The sequence below is a fragment of the Vombatus ursinus genome, unplaced genomic scaffold (genome assembly GCF_900497805.2).
Source record: "Vombatus ursinus unplaced genomic scaffold, bare-nosed wombat genome assembly UNPS02014830.1, whole genome shotgun sequence".
Taxonomy (NCBI): domain Eukaryota; kingdom Metazoa; phylum Chordata; class Mammalia; order Diprotodontia; family Vombatidae; genus Vombatus; species Vombatus ursinus.
The window spans coordinates 45925800-45950984 of NW_020954608.1; the positions used below are offsets into that span (position 1 = coordinate 45925800).

General features: G+C 36.0%; 1 protein-coding gene across 14 annotated transcripts in view; it reads right to left on the bottom strand.

The window, feature by feature from the left end:
* Window positions 1-25185, bottom strand: part of PLEKHA5 (pleckstrin homology domain containing A5) — a 182910-nt gene that overhangs the window by 92928 nt on the left and 64797 nt on the right. For 10 of the 14 annotated variants that reach the window (XM_027838661.1, XM_027838658.1, XM_027838660.1 and 7 more), the window contains 2 exons: window positions 21583-21666; window positions 10862-10982 (listed from right to left, as the gene is read on the bottom strand). In XM_027838661.1, coding sequence (XP_027694462.1) covers window positions 10862-10982; window positions 21583-21666 — 205 coding nt within the window. Of the gene's footprint in view, window positions 1-10861; window positions 10983-21315; window positions 21385-21582; window positions 21667-25185 lie in introns of those variants that run through there. The other 4 variants (XR_003567010.1, XM_027838668.1, XM_027838671.1 and 1 more) reach the window with 2 other exon arrangements.

Here is a 25185-nt window from a genome sequence, read left to right on the forward strand (position 1 = left end):
AGAGATAAGATTGCCAAAGGTCATACTAATAAAGAATAGAACTTGTGTCAAATCTTTGGGAGGTAGATGTTAGGAGATTATCAATAGTATCATCTCATAAAACAGTAAAAAATGGTGGAGAAAAAATGAAGTATACAGAAAGCTTGGTGAGACACCTAATTAAGCTAAATCATTCTGAATGCATTTAAGAAAATGGAAGACAACAGATGAAGAAGGGAAACAACCTGCCCTAACCTTAACCCTAAATCTCTGACTCTAATCCTACCATCAAAGACAGAGAAATCACCTCATTTGGCCCTTAACATTACAGTCCTTGTTGAGGAAGCACCACAGGATTATAGATATTTTAATGGGAAAGAATCTTAGATGTCATGTAGTCCAACCCTCATTTACAGATGAGGAAAGTGAGATCCCAAAAGACTAAGCACATAACAGTCACACATGTAATTGACAGAAACAAGATCTTAAATGAGATATACTGACTCTAAAACTAACTTTTCCAGCTTGATTAGACTGAGTATACACCAAGTAGGTCTATGGTACAGGTGACACAGTCTTTTGAGATTGTTGAAGGATCCTCAGGAAATCTGGGAATGGTAAACATAGTTAAAAATTAAAAAAAAAAAAAAGCTCATTAGTACTATCAAAGAAAGCTTACTGAGAAAATATGAATAATTACCAGCCTATGTTTGTACTTTTCTACGTCTATAAAGCTTAATTAGAAAAATTTGTTTATGCTTATAAGCCATTTTTAATGAAGGTAAGAAAAAGGAAAGGTTAGGCTTTTTCAAACGGCTCTTCTATACAACTATAGCATTAAACTAACACTTAACGGAAAGAATGAAAGAGTAAGAGGTCACATTGTGATTATTGTTTGTTGACTATGAAAAAAAAACAATAAAAACCATATTTGACTGGGTAGAGCAGATTTCCCACTCCTGGGGAAAAAATGATGTCTTAGGAGGTCTCCTTCAAAGAATATATTAAGGGGGCAGCTAGGTGGCGCAGTGGATTGAGCACTGCCACTGGAGTAGGAGGACCTGAGTTCAAATCTGCTCTGAGACCCATAACACTTATTAGCTGTATGACCCTGGGTAAGGCACTTAACCCCATTGCCTAGCCCCTCCCCCCCAAAAAATGTTAGCAAAGAATATATAAAGAACTTACAAGATCTTTGAAAGACCTAATAGAGAAAACATGGCAACTTCTTTTTAAAAACATCAAGGGAGTGATTTGCTCCTCAAAGCAATTTGCCACTGTCACAGAACTTCAGGTAAGAATCACAATGGGAAAAGAATTCTTAATGGACGGTGAGACCCCTGAGATATTTCTACTTGTGGATAGCACAAACATTTCAGGGCTACCTAAACAAGAGCTATAAACATTTCAAAGAGTTCATCCTAACTTTCCATATAGGAAAAAAAAAAAAAAAAACACGTAAAGAATGGATATTGTTGAGATTTATGATATAAATGATATAAAACAACAAGCCCATCGGGAGCTTGTTATTCAGTCGTTTTTGCAATCATATCTGACTCTTCATGATCCCATTTAGGATTATGTTGGCAAAGTGGCTTGCCATTTCCTTCTCCAGCTCATTTTACAGATGAGGAAACTGAGGCAAACAGGGTAAAGTGACTTGCCCAGGGTCACACAGCTAGTAAATGTCTGAGGCCAGATTTGAACTCAGGAAGATGAGCCTTCCTGATTACAGGCCCAGCACTCTATTCACTGTGCCACCTAACTGTTCCACAGGAGCAATATGTTGTAAAATGGGCAGGGAAGCTCAGAGGTACATGGATCTGGAGTTAAAATATCTTGGGTTTGAATTCTGGACTTAAGAGTTGTGTGAGCTCCCTTAGACAAGTAATTTAATTTTTCTCAACCATACCTTCATCCCTAAAATAGAAATAATAATAGTACCTATCTCAAAGGCTTTTTTTTTTTTTTTTGCCAGGCAACTGGGGTTAAGTGACTTGCTAGTACACACATTTGCTAGACACACAGCTAGTAAGTATCAAGTATCTGGTCTGAGACTGGATTTGAACTCAGGTCCCCCTCCAGTGCTGGTGCTCTATCCACTGTGCCACCTAGCTGCCCCTTCAAAGGCCTTTTCTATAAATTCTATAAGCATTTACTCAGCACCTACCACACGTGAGGAATTGTACTAAATAATGAAGATACAAAGACAAAAGCAAAAATAAGTTCCTGTCCTTAAAGCAATTAACAACTTGTCGAAGGGTAGAATATATACACAAGTAAGTAACAGAAGACAATTTAAGGAAGGTGAGAATACTAATAATTGAGCGGTCGACAGCTGAACCTCAACTTTGGGCTTGAAGAAACACCTGAGTAAAAACCTCAGAAGGGAAACAGAACAGAGTGAACAAAAGTAAGTATGTGAAGTGAGTCTGGAAGGGTAGGCTGAAGAACAGGTCGTGAAGGGCTTCAAACGCCAAGCTAAGGAATAGGCAGCCAATTAAAATACTACAGAGGGGAGGGTCATGATCGGACTCATGCTTTTAGGAAAGTGATTTTGACAGCTGTGTGGAGGATGGATTTGAGAGAATGAGAGACTAATATTAAAGAGACCAATTAGGAGGTTTTTGTAATTGCCTAAGTGAGATGAGATGATGGCCTAGGTTAAGACAGTGGTGTCTTGCAAAAAGTTAAGAAGGAGACATGTATGTGAGGCTGTGGGGGTGGAAATGACAAGATGCTGAACATAAGTGCATATGGAGGAGGGAAAGTGGTAAACCTGGATACCTGAGATGTCTGCATAAAGTGTAGGAACACACTGAATTTGATATGCACATATATAGTGCTTTAAGGTTTGCTAAGCACTTCACAAATATCTCATCTTGTCCTCCCAACAACCTCGGGAAGTTGGTAGTAGGTTGTATCAGGGGAAACATTTCCTTACTAGTTAGACTCATTTTGGATTTCTTTGACTTCTTCGCCATGTGCAAGAACTATCTTTTTTTTCCCCTTGGTTTTGTACCTCCCTTTGTACCCTCAGTTCTTAGCAGAATGCCTGGCAAAAAGTACGTGCTTAATAAGTGTTTAGTGAATTGAATTACTATTATGTGTGAAATTTACAGAGAAGGAAAACTGAGGCAGACAGTAAGGTTAACTAACTTGCCCAGGGTCTACCTAGCAAGCAAGTGACTAAGGCTGGACTTCAACTTCCTGACTCCAGGCCCAGCATTCTATCCACCGTGCCATCCAGCTACCTTGCCCCACTTAGCTGTCTTGTTCAACTAGTAGTTGGCAAAAGCAGGACTGGCATTCTACTTCTCAGGAGAGAGATGATGGCTACAGATCTAGGAATCATCTGCACAGAAATGATAACTGAATCTGAGAGCCGATGACATCACTGAGCACACAGAGATGGAAAAGAGCTCAGAACTGAGCCTTGGGGTACACTGACACAATAGTGGACGGTGACCTGGCAAAGGAAACTGAGTCAATGAAGATGAGTATCTTCTCTCCAAATTATTTTCTTAGAGGGCCTGAGGACACTGAGAAAAATTACCCAAGGTCATACACAATGCCAGCATGCATCAAAAGGAGACTTGAACCCAGATCTTCCTGGCTCTATTCACTATGCCATTTCTTTTCTATAACTTACATACATGTATACAGACAAGATACGTAAAGAATAGGTGGAAGGTACCCACAGACAGGAAGGCACAGGATGCCAATCAAATAGGAGACCAGAGTGTTTGAGGGGATGGAAATGCATATAATTAAATTTCCAAGTGAAAGGAGTATGAATGAAAAACTGGGAAGACTAATCTGAAGGACAGGAATTAATTGCAACAAAGTTCTAGGACTGGTGATATAGAGACAGAGTGAATCTTAAAGGAGGAGAGTTTGCTGAGTGGCAGAGGCGGAAGAGAGTACGGAAATGACAATAAGAAACAAGGAGTCCGCTTACTCCTACTGTAGATGATAAAACCTATCATCAAAACAGTAAAAAGAAAGCTTTGTATTTGGGAAACTGAACAGAGATTTAATAACTTCAAGCTTCACATCCCCATGGAAAAATATTTAATTTGTTTCTATTGATATATTTAGTTTTTTACATTTTCTCCTTTTTCCAATGTATTCCCATCCCCCTGCAACACCCAAAGAGCCATCCCCTATGATAAAGAACAAAGGAAGAAAACCCAGTTAGGCAACAAAAACAAGCTCGACAAAACATTCAAACATTATATGCAGTGTTCTACATTGATAGTCATCCATCTCTGTAAAGAAAGAGGGGTAGAGGAAGAGTGAAAGGCTAAGTTTTTTTTAAAAACACCAACATTCTTCCATTGGTTCTCTATGGCTATCAAGGACAGAAGACTACAGCCTCCAAAGAATTAAAGTTTCAGGTCAACCAAAGGGTAATGGAAAAATGCATGTTGTATTTGAAATAGATTGGAGCATATTTCTAACAAAGAATGGATATGAGAAGCAGTACAAAGGACGTTATCAGAGAAATGGACCCTGAAAAAGGAGATGAGTTGGTCATGGAGCAAGAGCAAATGATCACTGATGGATAGCCTATATGCTACTGACATAATGCAATTTTAAGAGATCAACAGAAATGTCCCAACTAAGTTGGGGGGGGGAACCCCTGTGAAGGATTTATGGCAGGATAGGAAGGCAACAAACTCAATTATGCCTTCTCATCTTGCGGAACTCAGCTAAACCACTGGAGGGAGCACCTATATCAAGTCACAGATCCATTTAAGTACTGAAGTAATGGCAGAGTCAGGTTATATTTTAGCTACGAGATATTTTTCTACCTGCTGTTAAAACAAGTGAGAATTTAAAGAAGAAATATATAGTATTAAGCAAAGTTGCAAGGAAAAATGCATGACCATGCCCTTGGCTCTGTATCAATGAAAATGCCTTTCATACAAAAACGCTATAAAAATTCAGAATCAGCATAATTAGTGTTACAATTAGAAATTTTGAAGACTCTAGAACACAAAACATGGCTGAAGAGATCTTTAAAGTCATCTAGCCTTTCTCAACTTTGGTAGAAAAGTGAACTTTAACCATCCCAGATATATGGTGTTTGTTACTGCTTAAAAATCTAGTTAAGAATATTACACAACCCCACTTAATAATATTAAACTTTAACACTAGTTTATTTTTAGATTTATGCTGACAACTACATAAACTTTTAACACGTTAGCAAAGCTATTTATTCATTATAATAATCTTAGAATCTACTATGCTTCGCTAGCATTTTCTTAAACTACAAACTTCATTAATAAAAATGACGAAAAAGTTCCAAATCCTAACTATTAATAGCTTCCTTTTATGATGAAGATGTATTAGCCTCTGAGTTTACAAAATGCTCATTTTTTTTAAACCCACTATACTTTTTTTTTCACGAACTCTTCCTTCTCCTGTTCCCTAACATCCCAAAACACACACACACACACACACACACACACACACACACACACACACAAATCTGGGAAGAATAATCATCAGTACAGTAAAGAAGGGCAGAGATATGACAAGGACTCAATTCACTAAGTAATATTTTATCTCCTCACTAAAGACATACAAGCTTTTTAAACTGAAATGGGGATGTAAAGTTATATAATAAAAACTTCCCATTTCAAGTTCGTTTTCTTTCTCTTCCTTTTCCTTCAAGTTATGCTTTCGCTTCTTGACCACATGTTCCATTTGAAAACTATTACTGCTGTCTTTCTGTTTTCTCTTGATAATGTTTCAGTATCAACTTTTTCAGCAGCAAATTTAATATCCATGATTTTTTTCATCACTTTAATTGAAGTCAGCACTTGCTTTAGCTAAACCATTGCCCTTCCCTTGCAGCCTTAACTTTAGCCCAGCTGCAGCATTATTATTCTTGATGCACGTGGCTTTTTGTCGTCTGTAATTATGACTAGGGTCACTCTGATATAGTTGGAAATAACATTCCTCCCAACAGCAAGAGACAGAAAGAGAAATTCCATTTGAACTTACTGCAGACATTATAAAATATTTAGGGGTCTACCTCCTGAAACAAACCCAGGAACTCTATGAACACAACTACAAAACACTTTCCACGCAAATAAAGTCAGATCTAAACAACTGTAAAAACATCAGTTGCTCATGGGTGGGCCGAGCTAATATAATAAAAATGACAATTCCACCTAAGCTAATTTACTTGTTTAGTGCCATACCAATCAAACTACCAAAAAGATTATTTTATAGAGTTAGAAAAAATAATAAAAAGATTCATTTGGAAGAACAAAAGGTCCAGAATATCAAGAGAAATGATGAAGGGAAATGCAGGGGAAGGTGGCCTAGCCATTCCACATCTTGAACTGTATTGTGAAGCAGCAGTCATCAAAGCTGCTTGGTACTGGCTAGGAAGTGGAGTGTTGGATCGGTGGAGTGGGTTGAGTATGCAGGACACAGTGCTCAATGACTATAGTAATCTATTATTTGATAAACCCAAAGACTACAGCTTTTGGGATAAGAACCCACTCTTTGAAAAAAACTGCTGGGAAAACTGGAAAAGAGTATGGCAGAAACTAAGCATAGACCAAAATCTCACATCATATACCAAAATAAAGTCAAAATGGGTACATGATTTAGATATAAAGGCTGATACTGTAAGCAAACTGGGAGAGCAGGGAATAGTTTACCTGTCAGATCTATGGAGAACAGAAGATTTCATGACCAAACAGGAGATAAAGAACATTACAAAAAGCAAAATGGATAACTTTGATTACATTAAATTGAAAAGTTTTTGCACAAACAAAGCCAATGCAACCAAGATTAGAAGAAAGGTAGAAAATTGGGAAAGAATTTTTACAACCAGTGTCTCTGATAAGGGCCTCATTTCTAAAATATATAGAGAATTAAGTCAAATTTATAACACAAGCCATTCCCCAACTGATAAACGGTCAAAGGCTATGGACAGACAGTTCTCAGATGAAGAAATTAAAGCCATCTATAGTCACATGAAAAAATGCTCTAAATTACTATTGATTAGAGAAACGCAAATCAAAACAACTCTGAGGTACCACATCACACCCATCAGAATGGCCAACATGACAAAACAGGAAAATGATAAACGTTGGAGAAGATGTGGGAAAACTGGAACACTAATGCATTGCTGGTGGAGTTGTGAAATGATCCAACCATTTTGGAAGAGCAATTTGGAACTATGCCCAAAGGGCTATAAAAATGTGTATACCCTTTGACCTAGCAATAGCACTTCTAGGGCTATATCCCAAAGAGATCACACAAACAGGAAAAGGACCTACATGTACAAAAATATTCATAGCAGCTCTTTTTGTGGTGGCAAAGAATTGGAAATTGAGAGGATTCCCATCAATTGGGGAATGGCTGAGCAAATTGTGATATATGAATGTGATGGAATACTACTGTGCTATAAGAAATGATGAACAGGCTGACTTCAGAAAAACATGGAAAGACTTGTATGGTCTGATGCTGAGTGAAGTAAGCAGAACCAAGAGAACATTGTACACAATAACAGACATGTTGTGTGATGACTAATACTGATAAACTTAACCCTTCCTGGCAATACAAGGATCTAAGACATCTCCAGAGGCCTTGTGATGGAAAATGCTATCCACATCCAAAGAAAGAACTATGGAAGTTGAATTGCTATTTTTTTTTCCTCTTCTGTTGAGTTTGGTTTCCTCTTTGTGATGGTTCCTCCTATTGGTTTTAATTTTTACTTACAACATCGCTAATGTGAAAATATGTTTAATATGAATGTAAATGTATAGCCTATATCAGACTGTGCGCTGTCTTGGGGAGGGTGGTGGGGAGGAAGGGGGAGAAAAATTTTAAACTCAAAAGCATACGGAAGTGATTATTGATAAATCAAAATAAATTAACAGAAAAAAAAGAAATAACATTCCTCATCACAGTCAATGTACAGTCAACACCAAAGGAATGTTTCCCTTTTAACTGAAGATAAGTTTATTTGAAATCACAGTGCGATAACCAACTGCCTATAAGAAATAGTTTATAGATACAATAATAGATACTTTGATTAGTGAGTTTCAGTTGGTTATCTAAAGAGCCATTAGAAATTGTGTCTGACACACTGTAAGTTATATTATTATTGATGCTTGTCTATCTTTTCAGTAAAAAAAATGTTATCAAAACACTTGAAGATGGTGTGGGCACCATCCAACTAAAAAAGCTCAGTCATTTACTAAAATTCTCAACTATGACCAATGGCTAACATTGATTATATAATTAATGTGGTATGGGACCTTCCTGTGAAAACATATTGGTCCTGGAGCTATTTGTCTGTGATGGACTGAGGGGATTATTTATTCTGCTGACCCTTCCCCCCTAAACAGACAAAAACCAGAAAAGCTGTATCAAGATTTCTATAATATTCCCCACCAATGACAAAGATGAACATCACAAGACCCTACATTCTGCAAGAGAGAGAAGAAATGGCAGTAAGTTCCCACCAAAATGGGAAGAATAGCTGGAGCAGATCAAATATATACAGAAAAAGTCTATTTTGGGAAGGAGGGGGGGGGTGAAAAGTACATAATTTTAAAAGGCAATTGAGAAAGTAATGACTATAAACCCATGCCCACTTTTCCATCTTTGTAAACAATTTTATGACAATGACCTGTAAATGTAGTAGAGACATCAATGAAAAAGATATGAGAAGGCTACAGAAAGGCTTCTGCAAACAATATTCTACAGAAGAATACCGTATGACAGTGTACACAGAAAACTGAGCTTGCAATCAGGAAGACGGATTCAAATCCTACCTTTTGACACCTGTAAGCTATGTAATTGGACAATTATCTTCTGATATATCAATCAATAAGTTACTTTATCTATTTTGGTGAAGGAAGTTCTCTATGATGATGATATGATAGATCTTTTATATATTCACTTATTCTCCAGAACACAACTGACTGAGAAGTGTCTGAGCATACCAGCTGCCACTGTGCTTGTCTGGCATATATCAAAGAAAGAACATTTGATTCAGTAGAGCAAAATGTTCTTTGCAAGCTCTCTTCCCATGTGTTATGTCAATATCAAACTAGTCTCCCTGAATGATACACTAACAGAGATAACTGTTGGTGATCCTCTGTTGAAATCATTAAAGGCATAAAACAGGGAGATATATGTTCAGCAAAGGTATTTGTTTCTTATATTAAAGCTTTTTCTAGAACAGATGTCAAACTTGAGGCGCCAAAACTTCACAGGCAGACCCTAACCAGATTAATATGTAATTGGGAAATATTTGACAAAATAAATAAAAATACAATGCAACATAGATAAGATAAAGTTGTGGTTTTCTAAGCCAATATGCAGCCCACAGGGATCCCTTTCTACTTGAGTTTTACATCACTGTTCTAGAGGACTGTGTTGATTGTATCAAGGCTTCCAACTTTGTCGTCTCCTAATTGATATCCGTAACCACTCAACAAAATTCAACCTCAACGACAGTGGATGAAAAATGTTTCTTGTTCAGATTATGATATGCAGTTGGATTGATAATTTTACTGAGTTGGTCTGTTAGTACATATATCTTGGACAGACATTTTGGAGACACAATGAACTTGCCCCAGAACTGAACTGGAAGAGGAAAATGAGTTGGACTGGACTTGGGGAAATGTATAGTGCTTTTAGTGATCTCAAGCATCTTCCTGAAATAAGAGGCTCATGTTTTTTAAAATCAATGCTCTTCTCATACAGCTGTATGGATTCTGTTTTTGGAATTTCATAGTCTCTGAAGAATTACGATTGAAGGTCATTCAAACGGCAACAGAGGCACAGCGTGGATGTGGGTCATTAGCAACTTATTACCAACAAAGAACTGGTTAGAAGAAGCCAAATAAAGAAAGTCATTTAAGAGACTCAAGATCAGAAAAGGAAGTGGGCTGGTCATTAGAGAGACTGAGGCATAAGTTGATCAACAGCTCCTATGCAATAGGCCAAACAATGTCAAGAAAATTACAGGACAACTTTTAGCACAGTAGGTGGACCCCTCATAAAGAAATTATGGGAAGATGTGGACTAGCCACACAAAAAAGGTAAGACAGTTGTCATTAGATGCAGAAGAGGGAGTGCCCACATAAGTGGGATTAAAGATGCACCAAAGCACCATTAAGGCAATTTTTTTTACCTATTAAAAACATGAAACAATTCCTATCTTATGAGGGGGAAGGATATCCATACATTATAACACAGTGACAGAATTAGGATTAAAGACCACATCTCTTGACTTTTACCTCAGTACTCTTTCCATTAAACCATGCTGAAAATGATGAATTAAATAAATTTCTGCTACTGATCATTGTTTTTGAAACAATCACAAAAGATACCAGTTTTACGTATTCCTTTAACTAAACTATAATAATGTCAGAATAAATTACACTACTCTTAAACAAGTACAATAGCACTCATCTTTCATTCATCAATAAGAATTCTGTGATACAGATTATGGGTTTGTCAAAGAAAAAGCTACAGAAATATAGTTAGTCTCTATCTTTTAAAAATCTGGAACTAATCTCCTTTCTTTACAGTAAACACAAATTAATTTCTAGCTTCCAACAGAAACTGGAACAGAAATACTTTAAACTGATTCATTTATATACAAATTCACATAAAAATTCACACTATCAGGACATTATAAAAATAAATTCAAATCATGGTATCAAATTATAATCCTACATTATATTTCAGTTTCTTGTTGTCTTCAAGTGTTCATAGACACTATTTAATTTTGAATTCTAATTATTCTTAATACAGTATTTCCAGTTATAGAAAAGTATATTGTGAACCAATAATGAGCCTTGCTAACCAATAATTAACAGAAAATATAACTTACTCTGCCCACAGGGCTCACTGGATGCACTGCATAATCTGAAGTCAAATTATAGTTAGCAGCTTCATTTATCATGCTTATGGGTCGTTCCTTCTTTTCTTCCGAGGTCATAGTTGTGGTGGTCCTGAAAATACAATATGCCAAAGTACTAGAACTTGCTGTGTATGGAGATAACTTGTTAATGAAAGTTTCCTAGTTGTGGCAATTTGGCCCGCTTTTTCAAACTTTTGAGGTGCTTGGCTATTGTGCTCATACGATTTAATCATCACCACCTAGCTTAATGCACTTTTTATTTACTTAATGACCATACTCGAGTCACAATTCTTTATTTGAATATTGTGTACCCTCCACTCCCAAGATCATTTGCGTACTGAGGCTTGGAAGTACCACTTTTCTCAGTAAATAGGCAATGTGAGACTCAAAAACAATTAATTATTACATACAATTTAAACTAATGGAAGTTAAATATAACTTGTCTGAAAAATATCATTACATCAGTTCACAAGAAGATGGCCTTCTCCTCTGAGGTCTCTTACTAAGCAACCACAGTCTCCTTTCCCTTTTTTCTGTTCTCTTTTTTCCTCTTTCTAGTTCACCTTTTCTTTAATTTGCTTCTTATTTCTTGGGCCCACAATTTTCCCATGCTGTTAAACAGAAACAGCCTTCTACACAACATTTTCCATTTTAGATGCTGTTAACTGATTACTGATTCAAGGCACGCTTTGTCTGGTGGCTCTAAACTGCATCACCACCGTTCCTATAGTCTCCCTTTAATGCAGGAGCATTCTTCATTCTCAATTGAATGCTTCTAGAGCAGAGGATCTGGGTTAATTATAGTGAAGAAAGCATAAGGAATACAGAGGACGTATATTAGGAAGTAAAAACCTTACGAACAATAATACTCATTTGAAGCTTAAATCAGCCTGACAGATTACAAACAAAATAAATATATAATACACTGAAAAACATGCATAACTTTGGAAATTATTTTATATATTTAAATATGATACTAGGAAAAGCCTTAATTTCATCATGACATTCATTTATCTGGAAAAGTTGAGAAGCAGTATACAAGGGGGGAAGCTCCCTTGACTGCCACAATAGTGGGTCTTGGGTTCTATGTACTAAAGTTTGTTCACTTTACTCAAAGGAAAGTCCCTCATAAACTCAATTCAGACAATATTTACTCTGATTATAGACACAGTTGTGACAAGCTTAGCTATTTGGTTTGCCAGCCCACAGCAGATTAGGAGTAGCAAATTAGGAGTAGACGGAAGTTACTGTTGGTAACAGGAACAGGGACAGCAGAGACCAAATGAGCTACATCCCTGGATATTAAAAGAATCTGAAGATGAGATTGATGAACCAGTCAGTGATTTCTGAAATATCACAGATAATGAGGAAGCTGTCACAAAATTAGAGAAGGAAACAAGTCCACGGGGTTTGTTTGTTTTTTAAAAAGGGAAAGAGAAGAGCCTGCAAATTAGAGCTCTATGAACTTGATTTTGACTGCTGGCAAAATGATACACTATATTATTTTTTTAAAGTTCCTGAATATGTAATATCTAGAAAAAGATCATTGAGAGCACACTTTCAGTCAAAATAGGCCATGCCAGACTATTTTATTTTCTTTGTTGTGATGGTCACTAAACTGATAGAACAAGGGAATACGGTCAATATGTAACTGACTAACACCTAAACTTCAGCCATGTATTTGGTAAAGTCTTTCATAGTATGCTTGTGGAAAAGATGGAGAGAAATGGGCTAACCAAGAACACAATCGGGGGATTTTGAACAAGTGAACTCACAGGATCAAAGAATAATCATTAATGATTTGATGATAACTTGAAAAGATGCTCCAGATGCTTGTGCTTGACCTTATGCTGTTCAACATTTTCGTCTATGATTTAAATAAATCCTCAGGTCACATATTTATCAAATTTTGATAGGACACAAAGGGGGAGGAATAGCTAACAAACTGAAACATGGTCAGGCTTCAAAACTACCTATGTAAGCTAAATGTTTTGGATCAAATCTAATATGGTATAATTTGAGATGAATGTAAAGCCTTATACTTAGGATCAGAAAATTAACTTTCCAAATACAAGATGGGGAGGGTTAAACAACAACTTCGGACAGACTGCATGCTCAATGAGATGGCACCCAAGAAAGCCAATGCAATCTTATGCTGCATTAAAAAGGGCAAAATGTTAGGGAGTAGGGAGATGAGAGAACCAATGTACTTTGCTCTGGTCAAACTACATTTGGAGCATTGTGTTTGAGATCTGAGAGCCACATTTTAGGAAGGACACTGATAAACTAAAGAATATCAAGAGGACAATAAGAATAGTGAGGAATTTCAACTTCATGTTATATGAAAAAGGAACAGAGAAGATTTATCTGAGAAGAAAAAAACTTGGGGAAAGAGAGGACATGATAGCTGTCTCGAAGTATTTGAGGGACTATCCCCTAAAAGAGGAGGCAGACTTGCTCTGTTTTGCCTCCAGAGGGCACAAATAGAAGCGACAGGTAAAACCTGAGGAGATGCAAATTTTTGATGTAAGGAAAAACTTCCTAACAATTAGAGCTATCCAATAGTGAAATTGATGGACTAGCCAGGCCCCGTCATTGAAAGCCCTTAAGGAAAGATTGATGACCACTTCTTGGGTATGCTGTAGGGAGGATTCTTGTTCTATGTTATTAGACTCAATCTAGATGTGCCCTTCAACTCAAAAATTTTAAAATTATGACATAATAAAATTAGCAAAACTCAGATGTTTAAAATGCTGACCAATGAAACATAAACAAAAATATAAATTATTTTAAATGAATTCTATAACATAAGATCTACAAGGAGTTATCCATTTTAGGAAAACAAGTTTCATCAAAATGGTTAAAAAAAAATTTGGAGGCACTTATAAGACCACAGATTTAGAATTGGGAGGGACTTGAACCATCATGCAGTCCGACATCTTCATTTTACATATCTAGGAAATGAAGTCCAGGGAAGTTAAGGAACTTGCCCAAGATTACACAGGTGGTAACTGACAGAGCTAGGAAGTGAACAGAACTAGTCCATTAACTCTAACTCAATGTTCTTTCCATTACATCAAGCTGAAGAGTAAGCATTAGGTGCACAGAAAACTCATTTACACAGACTAGTTCATTCCTAAAAAAAACAAAACAAAACAAAACAAAAAAAACAGCCTGAACAAATGAAGCATTATATATATTTCCAGGGACATGTAACTGGCACAAATTCATACTTAGGTCAATCTTTATCCTAAAATTAGTAACAATTGTATGGCTTTGAAAAAAAAAGTTAGATGTAATTTAAACAAAATTTTATATTGGCCAGAATGCTGATCTCAAAATAACCAACAAATATTAAATTAAGCACCTATTCCATACTATTATTGTTTTACTTAAGATATGATGTTGAGAGGCAGTAGATGAAATATGAAATAGCACCAACCTCCTTCATAGACAATAACTTCTTTTTAGTAAAGTTTAAAAGAGTGTGATGGGCAAAAATGCTATAATTAATAAGACAATTGCTCTGCTGAACAGTGAAAGGAAGAGGGAATGAAAAGAGAAAGAGAAGAATTAGAGCAAAAGATGCAAGGTTAGAAAATGAATGTATAAAATAGAATCAAAGTGCTCAAGAGTGATATCAGTGACCACGTGGACCAACCCTAAAGAAGAATCTACTCTACAACATATCCGAAAAAGTATTCAACATTTGCTTGGAGCTTCCAAGGCAGTCATTTTTCCTTCTCATAGTTTTTAACTGTTAGAAAATTACATCAGGCCTAAATTTGTTTCTTTGTAATTTAACTTCTACATACCATTTCCAATTTTTCCTCTGGGCCCAAACAGAACAGAATCCTAATCCCTCTGGTAGGGGATAAACCTGAGTATACTTAAAACAAGATACATTGCCCATCTCTATTCCTAAATCTTCTTATTCCTCAGGCTAAATGTAAGAACTTCTTAAACTAATCTTCATAGAGGATCACTACAAAGCATTTTTCTATTCTGGGTGCCCTTCTCTGGTGACTCTCCATCTGATCAATGTTTTTTCCTAAAATGCAGCACCTGAAACTGAATAGCAGAGGGCACAGCAGGACCCTACCCAGGGCTGGACATTCAACTTTACTTAATTCAGCTTGAGATCGCTTACTTCCCTCAGCTTTAATTAGTGAAATTAGTTTTCTAAACTCAATGTAAGACATTTATATCTATTAAATTTTATCTCTTTATTTATTTGCCATAATTCTCTGGCCTGTCAAGATCTTTACTGACTCTGACTCCGAGATCAAACAAAGAGTTTGCACATTTGAGAAGCATGCTATATGCAAATCATTAATAAAAAGATTCCTAAATGCACAGGGCTAACAACACCTCGTTGGGATAACCCCTTGGAGAAGTTCTAAGCTGACACCAAACCATTAATTACTTGAAACTTAACTAGTCTTGAATTAATCTAACTGAAACTAACCTACAGCTCTGTATCTTTTCCACAAGATGAGCATGAGAATATTTAGCAAGTGCTTTGCTTGTTTAAAGATTCCTAAGAATAAGCCCTAAAGAGGTAAAAGTAGTACTTTTTGATACAGTCAAAAGTAAACAAAACAACACAATGCACACATACACAAAAGTGGGAAACAAAATGGGCATGGATTGATTAGAGAATAGCTGAAAGAAACTCAAGCACAGGGATGTATTGCACTGTAAGAAATGAAACATTACTGAGCCAGAAAAAATTACATAAGGAAGTCAGATAAGACAAAGACTTAAAAGATGTGATGCAGAGTGAAATAATCAACCTGGAAACAATATATATAGACTAGTAATATAAATGAAAACAGCACAGTCCTGGAGAACAGTATAACATTTTCCTCCTCTGGAAAGAAGGGTATGATATTACAGGAGGAGAATGTTGCACACAGTGCCATATGAGATAATATTTTCAGTCAGTTTGGTTTATTTATTTATTTATGCCTCTAGGGAAGATTCAATGCAAGTGAGGGTGGGAAGAGTTACCCTGGGAAATGATGCATGCAAAAACAAAATGCATCAATAAATAAAAATAATTTTAAAGAATAAATTAAATAAGTAAAATTTAAAAATAAAAATAAAATCAGTAAGTGACTTTAAAAAAACAATTATAAAGCTGGTTCTGCAAGACGTGTTCACGCATCTATTTGCCATTACTTTGTTTTCCAGATGTTCACTATCACCATTCTAGGTATTTTCTAAATATCCAGGTCAAGCTAACTGGTTTATTATAGTCTAAGCTCTTGATTTGCTTCCCTTTTGAAAACTGGGAAGTTGTCTCTTTTTCCAGTGCTGTGGTACCTGTCCTGCTGTTTATCATTTTTCAAAGATCAGAATGACTCAGCAAGGTCATCAGCCAGTTCTTTAAGTACCTATGGGCACGCTCTTGTTGGACAAATGTTTTGAACTCATCATGGGCAGCTACATACTTTTCTTAATATTCCTACTTATTTTGAGTATCTACTCAATGGCCAGTTGGTCATTTCTGTTCTGTCCTGGTTCCAGTCCAGACTTCATTCTTCTTCACACAGAAAAGCAGCAATAAAGTTAGAACTGAGCAGCTTGTCTTGTCTTCTGTCAGTTATCCTTCTGAGAAAGTGTTCCATCCCTTCTTTGGCCTTCCTTTTCCCTCAAAAAAAAAAAAAATCTCAAAAGAAAACAAACAAAACCCTTTTCCCTTGTCCTTAGCTTCAACCTCAGTTTGTTATAAGGTTCAGCATGCCAGACAACTACTCATAGAAGATCGTGCCATATCATAGGTTTTGTTATTTGCCCTCTTCTGGACATTTCTGTTGTTGTTGTTGTTTGTTTTTTAAATTGAAATGTCATTGCTGTCTTTACTCTTTTACATCACAGAAACTGCTGGATCACTGAATATACCCTGTGCATTCATGCTAACCTTCAGAAATATTTCAATGTGTGTTTTCAGAATTTTTTTCTTTGAGACCTTCCCATTCCTCTAAGGCCAACTTCCTCTGAAGAAGTTTAGTTTATGGAGATGTACCTATGCATTCCTACGTTTTGGAAACATGCTCTTCCTAAATCAAGGGTGTAAGTCTTATTTAGTTTTCTTCTATGACAATTCTTAAGATGGAGTACTCACTTCCTTTGAAGGTTCCCATCATTTTTTTTTTTTGGCTTGGCAATTGGGGTTAAGTAATTTGCCCAGGGTCACACAGCTAGTAAGTTTCAAGTGTCTGAGGCCGTATTTGAACTCAGGTCCTCCTGACCCCGAGGCTAGAGCTCTACCTACTGCACCATCAAGCTGCCCCAGTTTCCATCATTTTCACCCAGGCAACCTGCCCTGTTGGTGAGAATCAGATACAGAACAAAACTTCTGCTTGTTGATTTCTCCACTTTTCTTAAAGGAAGAAATCATCATTAAAGTAAATTAAAAATTAAATATTTTGCTTTTGGCAAAGAAAATACTCCAACTATATCATGCTTCTATGCCAATTTTCTTTTTCTGTCTCATGTCAGTATTGCTTCTTTCTGTTTCTTAATCTAAATGGTGTCTATTGATGTTATGCCCCAACCCATGTTGGCTTTTGGGAATGTTCACGTAAGTGTATTTTTACATTCCTTTTTTTTTTAGGCAATTGGGGTTAAGTGACTTGCCCAGGGTCACACAGCTAGTAACTGTCAAGTGTTTGGTCTGAGGCCGGATTTGAACTCAGGTCCTCCTGACTTCAGGGCCGGTGCTCTATCCACTTCTCCACCTAGCTGCCCCAAGTGTATTTTTAAATAGGCAAGTATTAACCTATTCTATTTCTTTGGAATAAACTATACCATTCCAGAACCTTATTTCAGTCCTTGGTATCATCCCTTCCAAATCTCAATGATGTCAATAAGTATTATCAGGTTAACTTAAATGTGCTTTCTAGCATTATACTCTTTAATCTGTCTTGTCTGTTAGCTATACTTTGTGCATTTGTATACCAAAATATGAAGTCATGTAATTTATTAGTAATTCCTTTCCTGGATTTTGCTCCTATTAACTTCTGTGTGTTTCAACTGTCGTTGAACAGTTCTTCCTTCCTCGTAGCTACTCCTTATGATTATCGAGCTTGGTGGATATTCCTAAGCCATTTTCTTTCTCCTCCTTACTCTAAAGTCCTTTTGATTAGGTTTGTACAGCTCCAGGCAAATACACTTACTATTTCTTGTTAGGTGCATTCTATCCCAGGCCAGGTACCTGTCATGTCTATGTTTTAAGTCAAAGACTGTACAAAAATCTTCTCAAATATCTTTTTAATCAGCTGGTCATTTCCAAAATTTGCTTCTTTTTTCAGAATGTCTTTTTATTGTTAGAAGTGATGAAAAGATCACATATGTACCTAAGATCTTCAATTTCCTATGATTCTTCTAGAAGTAGAATTTGTACCCACATGAATCATCAGATTTTGTTGTAGTTGTCTGTCTTGGATAAATACCCCAGGGAAATAGCAGACCTCTATTAGTATCATCAGGTTGGTAATAGTTGCCTTAACATCCATCTTCTGAATCTTCCTAGATGATTTCTCATGTGACAGCACCGATCGGTCTACATTATTATTCCTGGAAGAACAAATAGCTGCTTCCTTCTCAGAATAGCAAGTTTCTTCCACTTAAGGAAAGCCTCAATTTTTATTCTTTGTTCTAATTGTTCACAACTGTTTAACAATCCTTCCTTTTCTCCTCTACATGATATTCTTGCACTCTTTCATTTGTCCTATTATCTGGTCAATCTATTATCCAAAGACCAAGAAAAATGCTTTTTATACTTGTTTCCACTTACTTTCTTCTTGCTTGCATCTTAACCTCCTACAGTTTGGCTTCCTGCATTGTTACTGAACTGAAACTGCTCTTTTCAAAGTTATCAAGGATCTCTTAATTGCCAAATCTGATAGCCTTTTCCCACTCCTCATCCTCCTTTTCCCTCTATAGGATTTTCCAGACATGATTCTCTCATTTCCCTCTTTCCTCTGATTACTTTTCATCTTGCTGGATTACCATCCATATTCTGCCCACTAAGTATCCCTAGATTTGTTGTAGGCCTTCTTGTCTTTTCTCCCTATCTCTTAGCAAAAGAATATGTTACGTAAAGTTCCTCTAATGCAGGGACTTTCATTTTTATTTTTGTATCCCTAGCAATTAGCACAGTATCTGGCACAGGGTAGGCATCTGATAAATGCTTATTGACTAACTGGTGATATCACTAAACAGCATGGATTAAATTATCATTGATATGCAGGTGATTCCCAGAACTATATATCCAGCTCTTGGCTCTCCTCTGAGCTTCAGTCCTTCATTGATAATGGCTATCCATTACACAATTTGAGGCAGATTAGGTGATAAAGTGGATACAGCACTGGGCCACAAATGAGGGAGACCTGGGTTCACATCTGGTCTCAGACACTAGCTATGTGACCCTGGCAAGTCATCTAATCACTGTGCCTCAGTTTTCTCAACTGCAAAATGGGGATAATAGACCCACCTCTTTCAGGGTTGTCATGAGGATCAAATGAGATATTATTTGGCATAGTGCCAGGGATATAGTACGTGCTTAGTAAATGCTTTTTCCTCTTCCATTTCAAACTCAAAACGACCAACACAGAACTCAGTTCCTTTTCTCCATGGTGCTGCCTCTTTAAAGCAATGGCTGGATTTTTTACTTTTTTTGCCCCAAGGCAAATGCACTTATTTACCTCTTACCAATCCATTTTTAAACCCTCAGCAATGTATTTTAAAGACTCTGCTGCCACACATACTCATTTAAATCAAATTCATTTAATATTTCTTACTAAAACTTTTGAGGTTACTGCTATCATCAGGCTTCTGGGGTAGAGGACAAGAAATTATGAAATCAGAGAAGCTAAGGCTAGGTTGGGACTAAAGCAGATCTTTTTTATGTCCTTGTCCATTAAGTCAGATCAGAACACAGGTTTCCTGGCTACAAAAATGATGCTGATGAAATTGAGAAGCAGGCAAAGTGTGATATTAATAAAATTTCTACACAAACCTCTTTTTTTTGTGCGAAAAAGAGTAACAAAATAAGACAACTGGGGCACTAAAGTAAACAATCTCTTCATTTTTCTCTGTTCTTTCTTATTTTGATACTCTCAGCTATCTTCTTATTCTTCCCTGCTATACTTTCCTTTCACAATTTATTCCCATATAACTTTCTCTCAAATTTACAGCAACACACAGCCACAATTCAGAAGCAGTCCTCGTTTCTCACAATAGCTGAAAATGCTGTTTAAGACAGAAGGCAAAGTGAACAATTCATTTCAACAGGAATACCACTACTAGGCAGATGATAGAAGAAGGTCAAACAGAGAAAGCAAGCAGAACCAAGAAAGCAAATTACACAATGACCACAATTATGTAAAAGAAAACAATACTAAATGACATCAGAACTCAAATCAATGCAGTGACCAACCTTGACTCTAGATAAATGACGATGAAACATAACTTTCTTTCCTTTGGCAGAGTTAGACAGTCAGACCACACTTTATTAGACATAGTTACTGTGTTGGTCTGTTTGACTTAATTGTACTTCTTTATCATAATAGATGGTTTTTATTGCAGAGCATAGGCAAGTGGCAGGATTATTTGAAAAAAAGCATTAATAAAAGTTGGAGAGAAGGGAAGAGGGAAAACCGAGGCAAAAGTTTTGATATTTAAAGGGATATATATTTTAATTATCTGAAAAATTCACTTTTGCAGAATAGGTACTACAACTGAATTCCTCCCCACTCTAAAGATTAGTCATAACTGAACAAATATTCATTGAGCAAAATCAAATAGTTAATATTTGCCTCATTTCAAACATCAAAATGAATTGGAGAAAATCTGAATGACAAAATATATCTATTGCAGAGACATGCCAAGTAAATCTCTATTTGGCCTGGCCTACCTTGTGGATGATTATATTGCCTTTGGTAATCCATTAAAATACCAAAGGCTAAAATGAATTTTTAGTAGAACATGGGGAAATCAAACATCACTTCAAGGAAATGGTTTGCATTAAAAAAAAACAAAAAACAATAACAACAACACTTAGGCATGTAAATAATTTTTGGGTCAAATGTCTTCATTACAAATAAGCCAACTGCTATGCAAGAGATATCACATGTCTAAACCTACCTAGAAGAGTCTTTAAAAAATAGATTAAAAGATAATTCTATAGATTTTGAGATCTAAAAATATCTTTTAAAATCTTTCTAATCTCACTGCTACCTTCATAGTCTAGATGACACTCTAGACCCAATCCTTTCCTTCCTTACCTAAGACCGTATCTCATTAATTTTTTTAGATCCTTCATGTACTACAGTGTTAGCATAGTTAGCAATTAATAAATGTTTGTTGAACTGAAGGTTATCAGTTAAATATTAGAACAACAAACCAAGAACTTACCCCTTTTATTAGTTAAAACAATTTATAAAATCTCAGCCTTCATGATAAAATCTTTGAAGGTCCTTGTGCTAGTCCAAAGAAATCAAACAAAGTCATTAGTGTTTGGCAGTTTCACCCGAGTACAAATATTCAGGATGGCAAATTTTACTAATAAAATCTTGCTTTGAATGTAAATAAAGGTCTCGTTCTCTAAGTTAACAAATATAATCTTAAAGGAAGTGATGAACTAGGAAAATACGAATTTCATAATAAATTCTTGTACTTACTGTTCATTTACGACAAAAATACAATTATCCTGTGATGGCTGGCCTGTAACTGGATGCTTGCAGGTCACCTTCCGTTCATTGTGACTATAAGAAGCACACGAGAAAAACAGAATTTTATCTTTTGAAATTTTGTCCACAATTGGCACCCGTTCTACATTATTATTATTATTTTTTTTACCAAAGCATCTATACCTTAGTTTTTAAAATTATGCAAATCAACCTATGTAGAATTTTTGAAATTGCAAAAAGGCAATTTAAGTCAGAAGGGGAGGTTGGGAAAACCTGAGCACATGTTTGGTTTTATGCACATTAAGTTAGAAGGTCAATGGTTCAATCATCAAAAGATATGAACTATTTACAAGCTTTCATATTATATGAAAGACTATCCCAAATCACTTTTAAGAAAAGAAATGAAAATCAAAATAGCTCTGAGGTTTCAACTCATAGCCAGCAAAACTGACAAAGATTACAAAAGATGAAAACAGTCAACATTAGAGAGAATGTAGCAAGAGAAGTAATTCATGAATAGGCAGCTATCAACAACCTCATTTTAAAAAGGCTTACAATCACTTAAAAATAAGAGAAACTGAATACCATTTGATTCAACAAACTACTAAATGGCATATACTCCAAAGAAGAACAAAGAAAGAAGGAAAGGACACTGGTACATAATAACATTTATAGCAGCACTTTTGCTGGAGCAATAGAATTAGTACGCATCTTGAAATGTGGGGAACTGTTGAACAAATTGTGCTATAAGAATATAATGGAATGTTATTATGTTATGAGAAATGACAAATGTGATATTCAGATAAATTTCTAAAAACATATAGAATGAAATAAGCAGATACAGGAGACAAATGATATATGAATACCACAATACTGTAAAAGATAATTTTGAAAGACATTATTGAATGCAGCCACTGACTCTGCCCGATCCTAGATCTACAAAATGCCCGAGGGCTATGGAAACCAGTTTAAAAAAAAGAATGTGAAATGCAGACATCAAAAGGGTTACCTGACTTTAATCCCATCAGATCCCAAGATTGGAGCAGGTCCAAACCATTTTCCTATAGCTGCTCCTGGAGCCCAAGCCTGCTGTTCTGACCAGATATCGAGCCCCCCCCCCCTCCATGGACTTTTAGTTGTTATGTGAAACAACTCACATACTTTGTAAAAGCTTCTCCTGGATGTGCTTTCCCTGAGACTTAATCCATGTTGAAGTGTATTTAATCCTGTCCCACTTGGGGACACTACAGTACTTTGGTGCTGCTGCTAAGTTTTGGCAGTCTTCTTTATTTTAGGTTGACAATATCAATCAAAGCAGTGACCAATCAGGAATTTAAAAAACTAATAATAAATCATGTTTCCTACGTCTTGTCTTGAGAGAGGAGTAACAGACTAGAGGGGCAGAATGAGACATTTTCCTATGAGGTCAATGTTTTTATTTGCTTTGCTTGTCTATACTTATTCATCATAAGGTAAAGCTATCCCTTGGGGGTGGAGTTAATAGTCATTAAGATGCAAAAAAAAAAAAAGTTTTAAAGACCATCAATAAAACATTTAAAAATACACAGGAAAAAGTTAAATTTAGAAGGGGATATAAATTTTGTAACTTTAATATATGTCTGCAAAATAAATGTAACAGATCACATTTTCATATACAATCATCGTTTTGTAATTTTTACATAAGACTCGCTGATGATTGTTAAGTTCACAATAAAAAAGAAAAAAGACGGGGCAGCTAGGTGTTGCAGTGGATACAGCATCGGCCCTGGAGTCAGGAGGACCTGAGTTCAAATCTGACCTCAGACTCATAACAGTCACTAGCCGTGTGATTCTGGGCAAGTCACTTAACCCCAACTGCCTCACCAAAAAAAAAAAAAAAAAAAAAAAAGACAGGTAAGACTACTACACTATTGGAGGAACTGTGGTTTGATACAATCATTCTGGAAAGCAGATGGATTGAGGAAAGGTTTGACAAAACATGGTGTATGAATACAATGGATTGTTTTTGCACCATAATAAACAACTTGGGAACATTTGAATGAGCTGATAAAAGCTTGGATGAACCAAGAGAACAATTTATACGATAACAATAATGCAAATGAAAGCATTGAAAGACAAAAGAATTCTGGTTGATGGTGGTGACTAACCATGATTTCAGAGAGCAGTTGGTGAGACATGATTGGCGGATACAGAAGTGTATATATACCTTGTGTGTACATAGTTGGCTGCATGTTGTCTTCCCCCATTAAAATATGAACTTTTTGAGGGCAGGGACAAGTGTTTGGGCCTTTCTTTATACCCCCAGAACTTAACACTGTGCCTGGCAGATAGTAAACACAATTAAAGGTTTATTGATGATGATTTTGATAAATGAGGGATTGGGTAAACACCTTTAGATGTCACCATTGTGTGAGTTTGCTTTGCTAAATGAAAATTCTTCACTATAGAGGATGTTACATTAGTATGGGGAATACTGGAAATTACATGTTTTTAATAATTTATAAACTATTTATTTAAATAAAATTGATTGGGAAGTGAACACTAATAACTGGAAAGATCAGGTAAAGTTTCAAAGAGATAACATATTATTCTAGCCTGAAAGGAGGACAAGAGTTCTGAGAAAGGGGAATTCAACGTACACATGTTGAATACAGAGTTTAGTTAACAGTTCAGTGGAATTAGAATGTAGAGTTCATGAAGGGAAGTAGATATAAACCTAGTTGTCTAGAAAAATAGATGGAAATGCAAAATTAGACTGCATTTTGTCCTACATTCCAGCAGTCTCCAAACTTTTGCCTGTATATCCCTATCAGTAAAATATTTTAAAGTATATACCTCCAATGTGTATATTTACTTATTTATAAATTATACCTATGTGCTACACTGACCTATTATGAAAATATAAAACTTAGACAAAATAAGACATTAAAAGGGATAAGATAAAGACATGAAATAATATTTGATTTTAAAATAAACAGTGAGCCATTATAGTTTATTAAGTAGGGGACTGAGAGGGTCAAGCCCCATCACTCAGGAAATCTACTCTGGCAACTGTGTGGAAGATGGATTAGAGAGGAAGAGTGACCTGAGGTTAGTAAAACAATTAGGAGGATATTTTAAGTAGCCCTAGTAAGAGGTAATGAGGGCCTAAACTACAGTGATGACTATGCATTGAGAAGGAAACAAATGTATGGATGTAGAATCAAAAAGAATCAGAATTACAAAATAAGAGAATTGGAAATGACACCAGAGGCCATCTATTCCAAACCAAACCTGATGCAGAATCTCTTCTACACCATTCCTAAGTGATTAATTTCATGAGCAAGAGAAATAAAGACCCCATAAATTAAGTTTGGAGATAGTCTTCCATAAAATAAGAGGAAAAAAAAAGAGGATGTCATTAATAATATAAGGCAGCCAGTTCGTGCACTGGATAGTATTGGGCCTGGAGTCAGGAAGACTCTTCTGCCTGAGTTCAAATCTGACCCCGGCAAGTCACTTAACCCTTTTTGCCTCAGTTCCTTAACTGTCAAATGAGCTGCAGAACGAAATGGCAAACTAATGCAGTATTTCTGCCAAGAAAACCCAAGTGGT